Source organism: Sinohyriopsis cumingii, chromosome 1 (assembly GCF_028554795.1).
Source record: "Sinohyriopsis cumingii isolate HCF-2022 chromosome 1, ASM2855479v2, whole genome shotgun sequence".
In the NCBI taxonomy this organism is placed as follows: Eukaryota; Metazoa; Mollusca; class Bivalvia; order Unionida; family Unionidae; genus Sinohyriopsis; species Sinohyriopsis cumingii.
The window spans coordinates 183,744,396-183,761,896 of record NC_142961.1 but is presented as its reverse complement, the minus strand read 5'-3'; the positions used below and the strand labels follow the sequence as shown (position 1 = coordinate 183,761,896).

At 34.7% G+C, this 17,501-nt stretch overlaps 1 protein-coding gene across 8 annotated transcripts in view; it reads right to left on the bottom strand.

Annotated features, from left to right (window-relative positions):
• Positions 1 to 1,880: 1,880 nt before the first annotated feature.
• The window catches only part of LOC149808515 (mitogen-activated protein kinase kinase kinase kinase 5-like), a 213,566-nt gene continuing 197,945 nt past the window's right edge, over positions 1,881 to 17,501 (bottom strand). For all 8 annotated transcript variants that reach the window (XM_089978310.1, XM_089978325.1, XM_089978335.1 and 5 more), the window contains one exon: positions 1,881 to 16,643. In XM_089978310.1, the coding sequence (XP_089834436.1) occupies positions 16,556 to 16,643 (88 nt within the window). In that variant the 3' untranslated portion in view covers positions 1,881 to 16,555. The remainder of the gene's footprint in view (positions 16,644 to 17,501) is intronic.

Below are 17,501 nucleotides of genomic sequence, written 5' to 3'. Positions count from 1 at the left end.
GTTTGCTAATTGCTGCTTTACCTTTCCAGTATCCTCTTGGGGAATAATAAATCGATTCCAGTTATACATTACCAGCACCTAGCGCTAATTTACCTTTCATCGCTGATCTTATTAACCAATTAGCTAATGATTCTCTTATATTTTTATTTTTTATAGAATTTAACGCATGAATTAATTTCACATCTGCAATATGTCAGTCTTGTAGAGTTTTGCATTTATATGCTACATCATGAACATGACACGCTTCATCAATAGCGTTTATTGGTTCCTCGCCTGGTTTTGGTTGATCCTGATTGTCAAGTGTGATATCAAGTCGAGTACCAGGACCGCAATAATTATATCCTGGTAGATGTTTTTCTCCTTGGTATTTAGCCCAAGGAGTTCCTGGGAAGTTTGACATTAATTTAGCAATATCACCACCATCTTTTTTAGGTAAAAAAGAAAACTTTTTTCTGTTACATACTACACATCTTCCACCATATGCTATTCTTGCATTTTTTGTTGTAACCATGGATAGATCATTAGTTGGGGTTTTAGTTCTACAGCATAAGCAATATAGATTCAAATGTTTATATAATGTGGATATAATTGATTTCTCAGCGACTCAAAAACAAGAGCCAGTTAAACACCATCCTGCGTTACCGAATTTCATCAGAATGATTATAATAGGTCCATCTGGATCGGGTAAGACACAATTGTTACTTAATCTTATAATGAGATGGCTAAAATGGGATAAGTTGTATTTAGTAGCACCATCAGTTGATGATCAGCGGTGTTATGACATACTTAAAGATTTTAATGAAAACGCGACACTGTTGAATGATGAGAATGTGATTGAATTTATAACTAACATTGATGAAGCTCCGTCCGTTGATGATTTAGACGGATTTATTAATAATTTGGTTGTATACGATGATGTGATCCTGGACAATCAAATCCAGCTAGAATATTTTCTCGAGGAAGACATAAAAACACTGATGTGATATATGTAACACAACAGTATACACAAATACCAAAAGTGATCAGAGACAATTGTAATATTTTAGTTGTGTTTAATGGCGTAGACACACATACATTGTGCAATATTTATCAAACCTGGTGTAGCGGAGATATGGATATAAATAAGTTTAGAAATTTCTTTTCACGAGCGCAGGCTATTCCACACGGATTTATAACGATACATTTACATGATCCTAGAACAAGATATCGTGTGGGTCTCGACAAAATATTTGGATGAAAAGCAGCAGGGAGGGCGCGACCTCAATTAAGACATAATTGTGTAAAGCGTGTGCATAATAAACCAGAAAAAATCACCAATGACAATAAAGTAATATTAATTAGAAATTCCAAAGAGACTCTCTCAGTAAAAATGTCAACACTTTTTTAAAATTTTGTCGACGCTTTTTATTTTTCGATCATTTGTAGGAAGGCTTATTTTTGACATTTGGACGTTTTTCGACCATTGGTCTGTTCGCCTTCCCTGCTGCTGGCACAATGTGATACCTTCCCTACAAGCAATGAGGCGGAGGAAAAGACAATAAGAAATTGACAGAGGGACACACAGCAATAGGTTGACAGATGGAATAATAGAGTTGGGTGCCTAGCTATATACCATGTGAACTTGCTTCTAAGTCGAGTCCAACTATATAGGACATAGACCCTCATCTGCCACTGCATAATCTGCTGGCAGATCAGGGTCTATGTACTTCGTTCTTTTGATTACTCCTAACAAACTGCATAGACTCAGATCTGCTAGTGTATTATGCGATGACAGATATGGGTTTGTGCAATTTGCAGTTGGAATCGATTTATTAGAGAGTATAAACAATATAAATGATAATTACTTTCAACATAGAATGGACCACATCAAAACAACCACATAATAGGAATGTATTTTTATTTTCCATTTGTACATTAAAATACATGTAAAAGGTAAAATGTGACACAGCTACTTGCACCAGTATGATTTTGGTATGTACATGCGCACATTTAGTAACATCAAATGTTCTGATGGTGAGAAAAAAGGTGTAAATGGCAACAACAATTGTACACTGGTAACATCCATTTCACACTTTACAGATTACTTTGGCAACAGTTTCAACATCATGAACAGAAGTCAGACAAGTTAGCCTTTTAGGATACAAGTATGAACATAAGTCAGACAAGTTAGCCTTTTAGGATACAAGTATGAACACAAGTCAGACAAGTTAGCCTTTTATGATACAAGTACTTGTCAATGTGTAGGCACTGGCTACTGGCGACAAACTGAGATTTTTATGATTAACTGTGGAATTCAAATGGTAATCTTAAAAACATTCAAACCAAAGCAAGTAACTTCAATGGTTCAAACTACAGCTTATTTAACTAGGCTCAACATTTTAATCTAAAACCCAAAATACTACCATCAATGACCCTTCCATGTAAGACTGAGGAGAAATAATAACCAGCAATAGATCCTCATGCTTCATGAATCCCTGTCAAATACATTCCCATCCTTTTCCTGAAGGTATCTCTTGAAATTAAACTTAAAGCTAGAAGCCCCTGGCGATTTCAACCTAAGTAAAGAATCCTTAAGACAGAACATTCTATAAGGAACTGGCCATATAACTTGAAGGTGGGTTGGGGGAGAGGGCTAGGATTTTCTTTTGTAAAATAATTTTGGCCCCCTAATGGCATGAAGAAAAAATCTAATAAATATTAGTTATGATTTACTCATAAGTACAAGAACGACTGGTACTTTTAGCATTTTAATGGAATATTTATAAGGGCCCAGTCACATGAAAAATAAATTTTACTGTGGTAGAAATTTTTTTATACTTCAACATTATTAAATCTATTTCACAATTGGTCTAGGCCTTAATAACTATGCCAATTAAGGGTCAAGAAAGACCTGGTTCTTTATTCTGACCAATCAAAAGACCTAGTCCTATATTCTGACCAATCAAAAGACATGGTCCTATATCCTGACCAATCAAAAGATGGCATTTTTACCTTCAGAGTAAGATTTACCAGTAGGAAGTAACATATGTCACTTGTAACGTTGAGGAACTTTTTATAATGGCAGGATCCAAGTCTAAATTGATTTCAGTCAGGCATACACTGTGCAATAACGATTATGGAAATTGTTATCAATGACATTCAAATAGATTTTGAAAGGCATAGTTAGAATAACAGGACTAGACTTAAAGTGTTTCATCTGCATTGCTGAATGTCAAGTTAACCCTTGTCTTCAGGTATAACTATAATTCACCCCAAAATAAAAGTCTTACATATTATAAAAATTTAAGTTCGCAGTTCTAACCATTTACAAAGCCTGACCCTACACATTATGCAAGTGCACAGAATTAAAGTGAAAAAAAAAAGTGAAAACAACAAAAAAGTGCAACTATTAACAAGAGTACATAAAATGACATTTCTATTGTGAACCATTGAATCACTAGCATCAAGACCTGACTATGCAAGAGATGCACTATATAATATTCATGTTTATATGGATGCAGTTTTAGCAGAATATATCCTATAATTTGCTAGCGATTCTGTGCGGTGCCATGACCTTAACCTTTGAGGCAAGGGTCATGATCATGTTAAGCAACACATCATTTGGCCATGATGTATATCTGGGTAAAATGACTTCTGTTGTTTAAAAGTTACTGCCTGGAGAAGGAAAAAAAAACCAAGTAAACTTCCCCTGCTGTTACACTAATTAAACTTCCCTTGCTGTTACACCAATTAACCTTCCCCTGCTGTTACACCAATTAAACTTCCCCTGCCGTTACACCAATTAAACTTTCCCTGCTGTTACACCAATTAAACTTCCACTGCTGTTACACTAATTAAATTTCCCCTGCTGTTACACCAGATAAATTTCCCCTGCTGTTACACCAATTAAACTTCCCCTGCTGTTCCAATTAAACTTCCCCTGCTGTCACACTAACTTTAATAAGCATGATTGTAGCATATGATGCATTGTCAAGTCAAGATGTACAAAGGTAATATTTTCACAAAAAGAGTCCAAATTTTTAGCTCAATATTTAAAGAGTTTCATTTTTTTCTGTATATAACCTTTCTCTTAAGAAAGTGAACATGACAGCAGTAAGCCACACATTGTCCAGTCATTACGTATATCTGCGTGAAGTGTTTGAAAAATATCTAAGTGGGCTCAAACATTTCAGCTCTGATAGTCACCAAGTTACACGTTTCTTCAACATAACCCTGACCTTGAGGAAAGAGGCATGACTCATGTGTACCACACATTGTCAAGTCATGATGTATACCTGGGTAAAGTTTTATAAAAAAATCTGTAATGGTTCAAAACTACAACTTGAAAATGGAAACAGGTCACCTTAACCTCTGAGCAAGGAACCAGACCATGACATGTAACATGTCATCTTGTCATGATAGATATCTGAGCACAGTTTCATCCAAATCTCTCCAAGGCTTGAAATGTTATAGACTGGTCATGCAAGTGGTAATGGATGGCTGGAAAGATGGAGAATGTCATAACTTAAGACAGGTGTATAAAAATTATAAGTGAAATTTAATTTTTTTCCTTTGTTCTGATTACTACATCATTTTCTACATTCGCTACATCCCAGATAAAAATAATAAAATAATTCTGTATCACATTTATGTACAAGAACCATACGCATAACAAGTCAGCCATAAAAACATTAAAATTAGCCATATGAAGTGTCAGTTTGTTTTGGCAACTGACTTGTTATTATACTATGTTACACCCTAATCCATAAATCTTTACAGCATCTAGACCATGGTACATGTACATACTTGTTCTATTAACTGTACCAATTACCTCTTGAAAGTTTATAATGCAGTATACATTATGATACAAACATCATTTTTATACTAGAGAGAAATTAAATACTTATTTGATTACATTCTAAAAATATGATCCAAAACATTCTGACTTCAGAGTCAAAATATTCTTATAAGCAGAAAGCAAGCATCAAAAAAACATGAAACAGCTGACATCAAACATAGAGTTAAAACAAACAACAAAACAAAATATCTTTCACCAATATAATTAAATGAATAAATAAAAAATGTCAGTCTATACTCTCTGTTCATAGAATACTAGTTATTTAATACACTACTCACTCATTATAACACCATCCATGGATTCATATGGTATGCCACCTTATACTGAAACTACATTATTGAGGTATATAATATGGAGGTAAACCTTGATTGAAATCCCTCTTAAAAGAGGACACCCCAAATTAGTCAAGTCTAAATGCAAGAACGTAGTGTTTGAATTTTATAATATTCTGGCAGATCAGGATCTATGTTGTTTGTTTTACTGAGTATTTGCAGCTGAACTTGACTCATACAAAAATATATATTGTAATTTTACTAATGAAGTGGTATCCATGACCAGACCTGCCTTTTAACTGGAACCATGTTATAATGAGGGACCTTAGAGTAAGGGAGTACTGTAATAATAATAAATAGAATTAAAACCATGCTATAATGAGGGACCTTAGAGTAAGGGAGTACTGTAATAATATTAAATAGAACTGGAACCATGCTATAACGAGGGGCCTTAGAGTAAGGGAGTACTGTAATAATAATAAATAGAACTGGAACCATGCTATAATGAGGGGCCTTAGAGTAAGGGAGTACTGTAATAATAATAAATAGAACTGGAACCATGCTATAAAGAGGGACCTTAGAGTAAGGGAGTACTGTAATAATAATAAATAGATACATTTAACAAGAATACTGCATGAATTTATTCAAAAGGGAAACAAAATGTATGCAACTAACAATTGATAAATGTGTCTTATCTGTTTTGTAGTGGTAAGATTCCATATTGTGAACATAATAATTATCAAGATGGAACAAATTTGTCTTATCTGTTTTGTAGTGGGTAAGATTCCATATTGGGAACATAATACTTATCAAGATTGAACAATTGTAAACTTCAGTTTAATTGCAAACAATAATTTCCTTTATCATTTTCATTTTCTCAAAATATGACTGCCTGGCTATTTTAAGAGAATAGGTTATTGTTGTTGTTGTTGTTGTAGGGTTTAACGCTATTTTCAATACACGATAGGCTATACATGGCGGACAGTTTTAATGGTGGAGGAAGAACCTGGGAAAAGCCCGGAAAGAACCACCAACCCATAAGAAGCTACTGGCAAGCTTTCTCACATACCCACATAGGCTGAATCTGAGACTCAAACCCACGCAGACAGAGGTGAGATGGCAGTGATCTGTAACGGAGAGTGCTTTAGACCACTCGGCCACTCAGGGCCACTGAGAATAGTTTATCAAGTGTTACATATATGTCTGTATGGGGGGGGGGTAGTCAAATTAAAAATATGACTGCCTGGCTATTTTAAGACAATAGGTTATCAAGTGTTACATATATGTCTGTATGGGGGGGGAGTCAAATTAAAAATATGACTGCCTGGTTATTTTAAGAGAATAGGTTATCAAGTGTTACATATATGTCTGTATGGGGGGGGGAGTCAAATTAAAAATATGACTGCCTGGCTATTTTAAGACAATAGGTTATCACGTGTTACATATATGTCTGTATGGGGGGGGGGAAGTCAAATTAAAAATATGACTGCCTGGTTATTTTAAGAGAATAGGTTATCAAGTGTTACATATATGTCTGTATGGGGAGGGGGGGAAGGCAAATTAAAAATATGACTATATGACTGCCTGGTTATTTTAAGAGAATAGGTTATCAAGTGTTACATATATGTCTGTAATGGGTGGGGGGAAGGCAAATTAAAAATATGACTGCCTGGCTATTTTAAGAGAATAGGTTATCAAGTGTTACATATATGTCTGTATGGGTGCGGGGAAGGCAAATTAAAATATGACTGCCTGGCTATTTTAAGAGAATAGGTTATCAAGTGTTACATATATGTCTGTATGGGGGGGGGGGAAGGCGAATTAAAAATATGACTGCCTGGCTATTTTAAGAGAATAGGTTATCAAGTGTTACATATATGTCTGTATGGAGGGGGGAGTCAAATTAAAAATATGACTGCCTGGCTATTTTAAGACAATAGGTTATCAAGTGTTACATATATGTCTGTATGGGGGGGGGGAGTCAAATTAAAAATATGACTGCCTGGTTATTTTAAGAGAATAGGTTATCAAGTGTTACATATATGTCTGTATGGGGGGGGGTTGTCAAATTAAAAATATGACTGCCTGGTTATTTTAAGAGAATAGGTTATCAAGTGTTACATATATGTCTGTATGGGGGGGGGAGGCAAATTAAAAATATGACTGCCTGGCTATTTTAAGAGAATAGATTATCAAGTGTTACATATACTTATGGGGTTGGGGGGTGGAGTCAAATTAAAAATGTAAGATATATATGTACATACTAAAATTTCAGGGAAAAAAATCATCTCCAATTTGGAGCAAAAATCCATAACATCAAAAAAATGAGTTACAGATCTTAAAGTAGCCAACATTTAAAGACGTCAAAATAAACCCTTCCAAATATGCAAAAAGAATTCTGCGGAATGCTATGTCTTGCCTGTTCCACCAGTCATAACCCTAACATGGAAAAATAGGTTACTGTAATGTAGCTTGCTCACAATAAATAGTACCCTTGATGAATACATCAAACCCAGTGAGTCAACACACAAGTACCAAACAAGTGAAAGCTAAATCCAATAATCTAAAGTAGTCAATGGGGTAATGTGATGTGATTTGGATTTTTAACGTAGCTTAAACAATTTTTCAGTCATATCGCTACAATGTCTGCAGTGTGGCAGTTGACAGTGATGTCTAGCACTGGGGCATCATGCCGCAGACATGTAGCATGATGTCCCACCCAGCCATATTATCCTGACACCAGGCCAACCAGTCTTAACACTAACCCCTTAACGCTGAGCGCCAAGCGAAGCAGCTGTTAGTACCATTTTTATAAATCTTTGGTATGACTCGGCCCGGGATCAAACCCACGACCTCCCGCATCCGGGCAGATGCTCTAACAACTAGGCAACCGGAGCGGTTAGTCAATGGGGTAAGAAAAGTATATCACTATGACCTACTTTTTACCATAGTTTAGTCCCTTGAAGGGAATAAGATCAATATATCTAGCAAGTTTCATGACTGTAAATACAATGTGTCAGAGAAACTGAGTTAATAAAAATACAAACTGCTGAAGCATTAAAGGTAAGTCACTGTAACCTATTTGTGCCTGAACTGAATGGTACCCTCAGATGAATACATCCATTAAGTTTCATGACTGCAAATAAAAGTTTCAGAGAAACCAAGCTACATGATGCAATGATGAGTGTAAAAGGTCACCGTAACCTACTTTTGCCTGAGGTAAGCAGGACCCTCCCAGACAGGTTTACACATAAAGTTTCATGACTGAACATGCAACAGTGTCAGAAAAACTGATCCAATGCAAAACTTAACATTGGTGCCTGCACCAACAACAACAATGCCATCAGAAAAAGTGATTCCTATTTCTCTCCCTATAACATGAAACAAAAGCACTTGTACTGTTCTGAATCTGAAGCCATTTTGAGAATTCTTGTCTTGGTAATTTATCTTTGCCCAAATATTTCCAAGAAATCTAATAAACTGTAACTTGTTTCTCATACACAAGCTTTTCTACAATGCGTATTATTACCAGCATATTATCATTAGGCAAAATGATACTTTGCTATGGCATATTCCAATAGCATATCTGGCCAAAGCAATGGGTGATAAAGCAGCATCGAGATTTCATCAGGCTTGCAAAAGGTGCCACATTTCAGAGGCTAAAAGTGCATTCATTATTAAATGTATTACAAGTGTGGAAGCCTTATGTTGAAGGGTGTTCATACAAAGATGCTAACTGTTCCATACTACTCAATAAAAATACTGAAAAGGATATTTAATGCTGTACAATATTATGATAGGTTCTCATCAGAAAATACATAAAATTAAGAAAGCAAATTTTAGTGAAAATGATACACAAAATGAATGGGATCCAAAACAACACTTGCAATACTGCAGTATGAGGGGCAACAGTATTCAGAGGGATTTTATAATGGAGTATACTTGTAGTCTTTAAAAACTGGTGACTGTTTTATTTAAAGACAAGCAGGTTTAACATCAGTATGTATTTATCCATAGGGTTTAACAGCACATAATCCCCTTCCTGGCTATACTGTGCCAAGCAAGTTCAGGCATCCAAGAAAGGGAAAACAAAATGCCAAAACTAGGCAAAATTCTTAAAATACAATGTCGAGTTTTCAATATAAACTGCACTCTTTTGTGAAGTCTAAGACCTTCTGAGATGGAACATCATCATAAGATAAACCTAAGGGAAATATGGATACCTGCATTAATACCTCTTATGATAGGTAGGAGGGTGCATAAGGATTATACATCCCTCATCCCACTGGACGAAGACTGCAGGAGGTTTTTTTTAGGGTTATTCTACATCCCCCAATCCAACTGATGGAGGCTTTAGGAGGAATTTTTAGGGTTATGATACATCCTCCAATCCAACTGATGGAGGCTTTAGGGTTACATACTCCAGCCAAAAGGATGGACATTGTGGAAAGAATTAAAATGTTGCTGATGGAGGCACAGTTTGAACCAAAAAGTTATGCACAATATCAACCTTGTGCTGTATATTTTGAGAGATTTCATGCATCAAAGAAAATAATTCATTTATCATACACTATATTTTATGTTACCTAAATTAACTGGGAGTAAAATACCTTATTCATTATAATGCAACATGTCTGTACAAAACAAATATACAACAGATGCTAACTAAAATGAGACCAACAAATGTGTGAGCAATATTTTCATTCAAAAAGAAAATGCATACAAATAAACATCCTCTTAGAAAAAAAACCCAAATGTTCCTTCATTATAAAAACGAGTACATTGTCTTTTTATACACATATATTACTGAATGTATTCAACATGAACAACAAAAAAATAGGGAGTATGTATTATGTCATTATATAAATGTAACATACTATAGCAAAACTGACAAATATCTCAACATTAAAGGTTGTCAATGATGTAAGTTCCAACAGTTAAGAACAGAAATCTTATGAAGAAATACATTTTGGTAGTACCATGGAAAAGGACAAAACTTAACTTTACAGAGGAATATATTTACCAAAGCAGCAAAAAAAAAAAAAAAAAAAAAAAAAGATAAAAGAAAGAAATAAGGCTCTAAAGCTCAATGAAAATCAGGATATAAAAATCTCCTGTGTGATATCAGTCTACTCAAATCTCCTTTGTGATATCAGTCTACTCAGTCTCCTGTGTGATATCAGTCTACTCAAATCTCCTGTGTGATATCAGTCTACTCAATCTTCTGTGTGATATCAGTCTACTCAAATCTCCTGTGTGATATCAGTCTACTCAATCTCCTGTGTGATATCAGTCTACTCAATCTCCTGTGTGATATCAGTCTACTGTCCTTATTATGAAAGAGTGAAAACTTTCTAACATAAGTGTGAAGTTATTTTCTTTTTTATATTTGATAAGGTACCAATCAGACTAAATAATCTTGAAAAGTTTAGAAATTTGGAACATTTTCAGATAACACCCCAACTCCCCCCAAAAACAAGAGGTCCAAGTGGACCCGAGATCACCCACCTCACAATATCTACCTAAAAGCAAAAAGCAAGGGTAGATATTATTCAGTATGATGCATTATAACATTTAAAAGTTCTTTAATCTATTTTAGTTATGGCAGCCATATTGAATAGTGGATCAGCATCAAAGATCTTATACCAGAATGCTTTCTGAAAATTGAGGCAACTTCTGCTTACCTGTTTTTGACCATAATTCATTCAAGATTTATTTATTTTTATTAATAGAGTGAATAAGGATCAGCATCAATTGAAAGCCTTCTTGCAGGAATCTGCTTTGTCAAATTCGGTAACAGTTTCTGTAGAGAATTAGCTAACAGCAGCTATAACCGTGGCAGATCAGATATATCTTTTAACCTATTTTAAAATCTGTCATGTCAGTGGTTTTGTGGAGAGAAGTATTTAAAGGCATTACTATTTTTAGTAATGACATTCAAATTTAAGGCCTCATTTGTATGAAACTGAAATTTGTTTAGGCCAGGATGCTTTGTATCATGTTCTGTTGAGTGGTTTTAGTCAAGATTTTTAAAGGTGCATCTACCTTTAATCATGGCAGCCATATTTAATAGTGGATAACTAAGAAAGGTCTTCATGCCTGGATACTGTATAGGTCAAATTCCGAAGTGTCTTTTTTTGTGATGAAGTAAAGGTACTTCTATTATCAGTAATGGTTAGGGTTATATAAATAAGGCCTTCATGCCTGGATACTGGATAGGTCAAATGCAGTAACCTATAATTCTATTTTCAGTAATGGTTAGGGTTGTATAAATAAGGTCTTCATGCCAGGATACTGGATAGGTCAATGCAGTAACCTATAATTCTATTTTCAGTAATGGTGCCAACATTTGATCAACCTCATTTATGTCAGAATTCATTTTATCAAATTCTGCTCTGCTCAGCAGTTTCGTGATGATTCTAAAGTGTTATATATTTGTAGAAATGGCAGCCATATATTCTTTTTTATAATGATTACTTCTACAAATTTAAAAAGCCTTCATATAAAGATCTTTCTGCCAAATTTGTTCAACTTTTTTTTTGGTGGGGGGGGGGAGAAGTCATTTAATTTTGTTTCTGATTTTTATTGTGTGTGCCTATATCTCACAATGGATATGCGTCATTATTAAAAACCTGAAAGATCTTCACGCCAGGATACATTCTAATTTAATCAAATTCTGTTCAACAGCTAATGAGAAGTCATTTGAAGATTTTTATGTTCCTTTTATGATGGCAGCCATATATGATGGCAGACTGTCATCATTTGTACAAACTTGAAAGGACTTCATATTAAAACCGAATGTTTTCTTCAATTTCTGTTGGATTTTATTATTAAATACTTTAAAGAAAAAGTTTATCCATGAGTTTTCTAATGGCAGCCATATCTGATGACAGATTAGCATAATATGCAGGGATTTCTGCTTGGTTGCTCTATGTCAAATTTGGATGAAGTTTGTCCAATGTTTTCGGAAAAGCAATTGGTGATGGAGGACAGATGATGCATGAAGGAAGTTGTATGCTGAATGCAGGACCATACCAAGTTTACCTGGACTTGAAGTCAGGTTAGCCAACATCCCTGTTGGATTAATGAAGTCTATGGAGAGACCTATAAATCTATGTAGGGAGAGACAATATATGAAAGTATGCCAGATGAAGAAGATTATCCCCCAAATAAATCAAAACAAAAACAGACTGAAACATAATCAGGTATGTGTGAAAAGTCTGGTTACTGTAAGCAACATACCAACAGTAAGGTGCTTTGATGGCCAATTAGTTAATGGTCCACTTATTACGCTGACTTTAACAAGCATAAAAAGATAACAATTCTGGCATCACAAGTAGTAGTAACTGCTTCATACCTATACAGTGTGATAAAGGGACTGATGCTCTACTGGGCAAAATGAATTTATAGCAAATTCAAGATAAGACCATTTCTTCCTTTTAATTGTTGATTGTTGAAATCATCTATGATAGTCTTCAGCAGTAACAAGATTTTCAAATTAGCTGTTGTGATACCAATATTAGATCAAAGCAAGGCATCATTTTTATTTAAGACAAAGTAGACATCATTAGAAATCTAAAAATGCCACGTCATAATGACCACCCATTCATGGGCAGCAGTAACAACAAGATTCTACGGACAGTTTTCATGGCAGCCACAATGAATGCATGACTGGTACCATTTTTACTTAGGATTTTGTAAAAAAGATGTCACAATGATCATCCATTCAGCTGGAGTAGTGAAAACAGAAAGGTGGCCATATTGGATGTATGATCGTCACCATTTTTACTTAGGATTTTGTAAAAAAATGTCACAATGATCATCCATTCGGCTGGAGCAGTGACAACAGAATGGCAGCCATATTGGATGTATGATCGTCACCATTTTTTACTTAGCATCATAGACAAATAAAAAGGCTCTAATAAAAAAAACATGTATGTTGAGAATACCATCCACGCAGAAGAGCAATGATAAAATTTTCAAGATGGTCACTGTGATGGTGATAATTGACATCTGATCAGCACCATGGTCATTTTGGACCAACTAGATATTATAAGAAGTCTTTACGAGAAAACCCCATACTGACATGACAATACATTCAGGAGAAGCAGGGAATTAAAAGTCCACTTGCCCATCCCTGCACAGGCTCATAGTTGGTTTAGGCAAGTTTGACACTTGGCCACAGAAAAAACCCAGAGAGGAATATAACTCCAATTTTTTAAAATTTATTGTTAGATAGTTTGGGTAAATAAAACAATAGCTCTGTGCAAGCTATTTTGCTAACAGTTTCTTTCGCTTAATGTAGTATGTGTCAAATCCATCTTGAAGTCAATGTCAAGGTCAGTGTTGCATTTTCTCATGCCAATGTGATAATGTGAATATTTACTATTTAAAGAAAAAAAAAACCTGACAAATAAGGAATAAATATTGACATTTTAACTGACCAGTTACATTTTAATTGTAATATTTGTACATGTCTAGGATTCAGTGACATTTAGGTCTTAATTCAGTCTTGGCAGTTTGTCAGATCACCAGTTCTAAACAATCAGCTTTTCAAATTTTTTTCTCAAGAATGCTACTGATTTTAAGTATAGTTACTTGTTAATAAGAAAACCCAAGAAATTTCTTTGACAGGTGTGTTTTGTACATAAAAGGCTCTACTTCTTAATGATTAAGGATTTCATTCAATGAGCAAATGATGTTAAGAAAATGTAGCATTCACAAGCAGTTTTTATTTTCTGGTTTAATGTTAGATTTGCAGGAGTCCGATACATCCTAAGTGTTCTCAAATTGTATTAAAAGATTGGATTGTTAAATATTTTGACGCATGTTGCTGATTTCATGACTAGATGATAACTGTTAAGTAAATGGATAAAATAAGTGTTCACAAATACTTTAGCTGCGAGCATAAATAAATCATTACAGAATAGTATTCAATCTCCCCCCCTCCCCTGTCAAAAACCCTTTTTACCCATCCATTTACCTATGTACACACACAAACGTCTACTGCTGCTGTTTTAACTGCATTCTGTTTCTTATCTACACATCTACATGTATTTTTTACATATATTTTTTTTCTTGAAAACTTTAATTATTGGCATATGGTTTTAAGATGCAATCAAAGATAAAAAGGAACAAAATTTACAAAACTATAACATAATTTCCTCAAAATACATCACACCTTATCTTAACTTATTGTTTTATTCATTTCATATTACATTTTGGGCAAACTCAAATTGTCCAAGGCCAAGTTCAATTTTCCTGTCAGCATGCTTTAGGCAAGCTGACATTTACAAAATTTGTAAATCCTTAAGATAGCCATGGCGGCAACCATACTGGATGTCAGATCAACACCATTTGCATTTAGGACCATCTAGATATCATGAGTTTCTTTTTTTGGAAACCCCATGTTGACAGGAGGATTAGTGGCATCAATGTTTCCAAGTGGTCTGCTGTGGTGGCCATATTGTAGCCAGATCAGCACCATATTCATTTGGGACCAACTAGACATTAGATGACATGACCATCCATTCTGGAAAAGTACCCATTACAAGATTTTCAGTATGGTTGCCATGGTGACAATATTGGACATAAGATCTGTACCATTTTTATTTAGGACTAACTAAACACAGTAAGATGTCTTTTAGTGAAAACCACATGTTGATATGACCATCCATTGAAGAGGAGTAGTGACAATAAGATTTTCAAGCTGGATGTTACGGTGCCGATGTCAGATTGGCACTATTTTCATTTTCATGACATCATAAGAAGTTTTTTTAGTACAAACCCCATGTTGAGGTGGCCATCCATTAAGCAGTGACAAGATGTTCAACATGGCTACTGTAGTAGCCATACTGGATGATAGATCGGCAACATTTTCATTCAGGACAAACTAGATCATGGGATGAATGTGTGTAAGGCAATCCTCCAAATAGTTTAAAAGCTGTTATAACAAACTTATGCAAACTGGACGACAGACCATTCTATAGGCTCTTCTTGTCTATCACCAGTAGAGCTAACAACTGTTTCAAAAAGACCAACTGAGTAAAGAAATGTTTATAATTAAAGCCAAATTTTCTAGTAATGTTTAAAAAATAACTTTAATGCTATTTATATTTAAATTAAATTGTATGTTCATTAGCCATTTAAGTGAACTGCTGTACCATTTGAGAAAACTATTCACTTGCATACAATTGTCTACAAAATTAGTTTAGTTATAAAAAAAAAAATGAGTACTTATAAGTATCATATGTACTCATTTATACATTAGTGCAAATGCATATTGCACATACCCAGAACTAATGTTGCACAATGCACCAGAAGATCTCTTGTCTTCAAAATTTGTTCAGGACCTTGATTTGCTGGTGCATTACGCGACACCAAATTAAGGTCTATACTGTTGGAAGTTTGATTTACTTATAAGCTACTGCACTTCACACTATAATTTTATACCAGCAGAATGAAATATTCAAATGATTGCACATTTAGAAAACTTAATATCAGAAATACTCCAACTGTATCTCTAATACATTCTGAGGTCAAATGGAATTATATAGTGATAAGAAGTATCTGGTGATAGATATGGATATTGTCTATGATTTTTTTTAACATACAAATCAACATACTGGTGGAGCCTGGAAATTGATTCATTTAGTAAACAGTTATATCCATCCTTTTTTCATCACTTTCTGTCAAGAAACTCCTTCTAGAAGTTAGCTAGTCAGCAAAAATGGGACTTAGTATTCATCCTGGTAAGGTTCATGTACTATGGACAATGGTTTCCAATTATGTAGTTCTGCCAATGAAACAAAGTCTCTAAAAGAAGCCAGTCAAGAAATCCTATAGTACATCTATGACAGGCAAGAAGGATGGGTAAATTCCATTCTACCATCAAGAGAACAATAAATGTCAAGTAAGCCATTTAAAAATGCCTCTGTTGTTCTTCACTTGATGACAGCCAATCTCTTCAGCTTGCTCATTTGTCTGATACATGAACTGAATACATGTACTTCCACAAGATAACACTATCAAAGATCACAGATTTATATCCTTTGAAATACTCTCTATTTAAACAAGTTTTTTCTAAATATCACACTGGGTTGAATTTGCAGGACTCCATTCCTCATTATTATCTGCAAAATTTATCCTCTTGCACTGTTACTGGTAGGCATATATGTTATATTTATACTGGTTAATATTTCAAAATATATGAAATGACTTGGCATGCAATTTTGAAAGATTGATATATGGACACAGAAAGATCTATACAGTTGCTACTATGAACCTGCTGATGAACCATCTTGAAATTGCCATAAATGTTGCAGTAATACTGGTTAAAAAAAATATGAATAAATCTAGTGGTAGTCTGGCAGGACAGAATAAGCACTGTCTGTATGGACTGGTTGCAAAGCTATTCACATCATTGCTGCTCATACTGGGCCAGGTTCTAAAACATGTTTTCATGGCCAGCCAGAACATAAAGGTTGGAAGGTACACCTGGGTCATTGGTTGGACGACTCTCAAGAACTATTACCCTGAAACAATTAAAGCATAGAAATTAAAAATGGAGAAAAGCTTTGATTACTTATCAGAAAAATAACTTTGCAGGTGCTATGTAACAATGATTTTCTTATAATGTCCAAAATATAATTTGGTCACAGTATACTAGTTTTAGTATGACAGAGTGACTCTTACATTTAGATTTTCGTGAGTTTTACAAGTATGACACGGTCAATGATATTGAGGGTATAATGAATGAACACAAGTAAAAATGTAAGAAAAGGAACGGGTAAAACGCTATATTCCTCACAATTTCATTCGCAAGGGGAGATAAGCTGCATTTCTGCCTCCTCAATCATAAAGTAAGAAGCCAGTGAAACAACGAATCTTTTTATGTCATCATATGAATGTTGTTTCAGCGAGAGTACAATATTTTGGGACCAAAGGTCCATTTTCCATTTATTTCATCTTATAATGATAAATCATTCATATGAGCACATGTCAAGAACTGTCCACCAAGCCAACTGTTTTAAAAATTGGCCAAGTTGTTGTATAAAAATAATTTCAAGGTTAACTTTTATCTGGAAGGATGGCAGTAAAAAGGGATGGTAGGACAGTGTTACTTTCTGCACACATGAAATGCATTTAAGGAAGGATGGCAGTAAAAAGGGATGGTAGGACAGTGTTACTTTCTACACACATGAAATGCATTTAAGGAAGGATGGCAGTAAAAAGGGATGGATGGACAGTGTTACTTTCTACACACATGAAATGCATTTAAGGAGGGATGGCAGTAAAAAGGGATGGTAGGACAGTGTTACTTTCTACACACATGAAATGCATTTAAGGAAGGATGGCAGTAAAAAGGGATGGATGGACAGTGTTACTTTCTA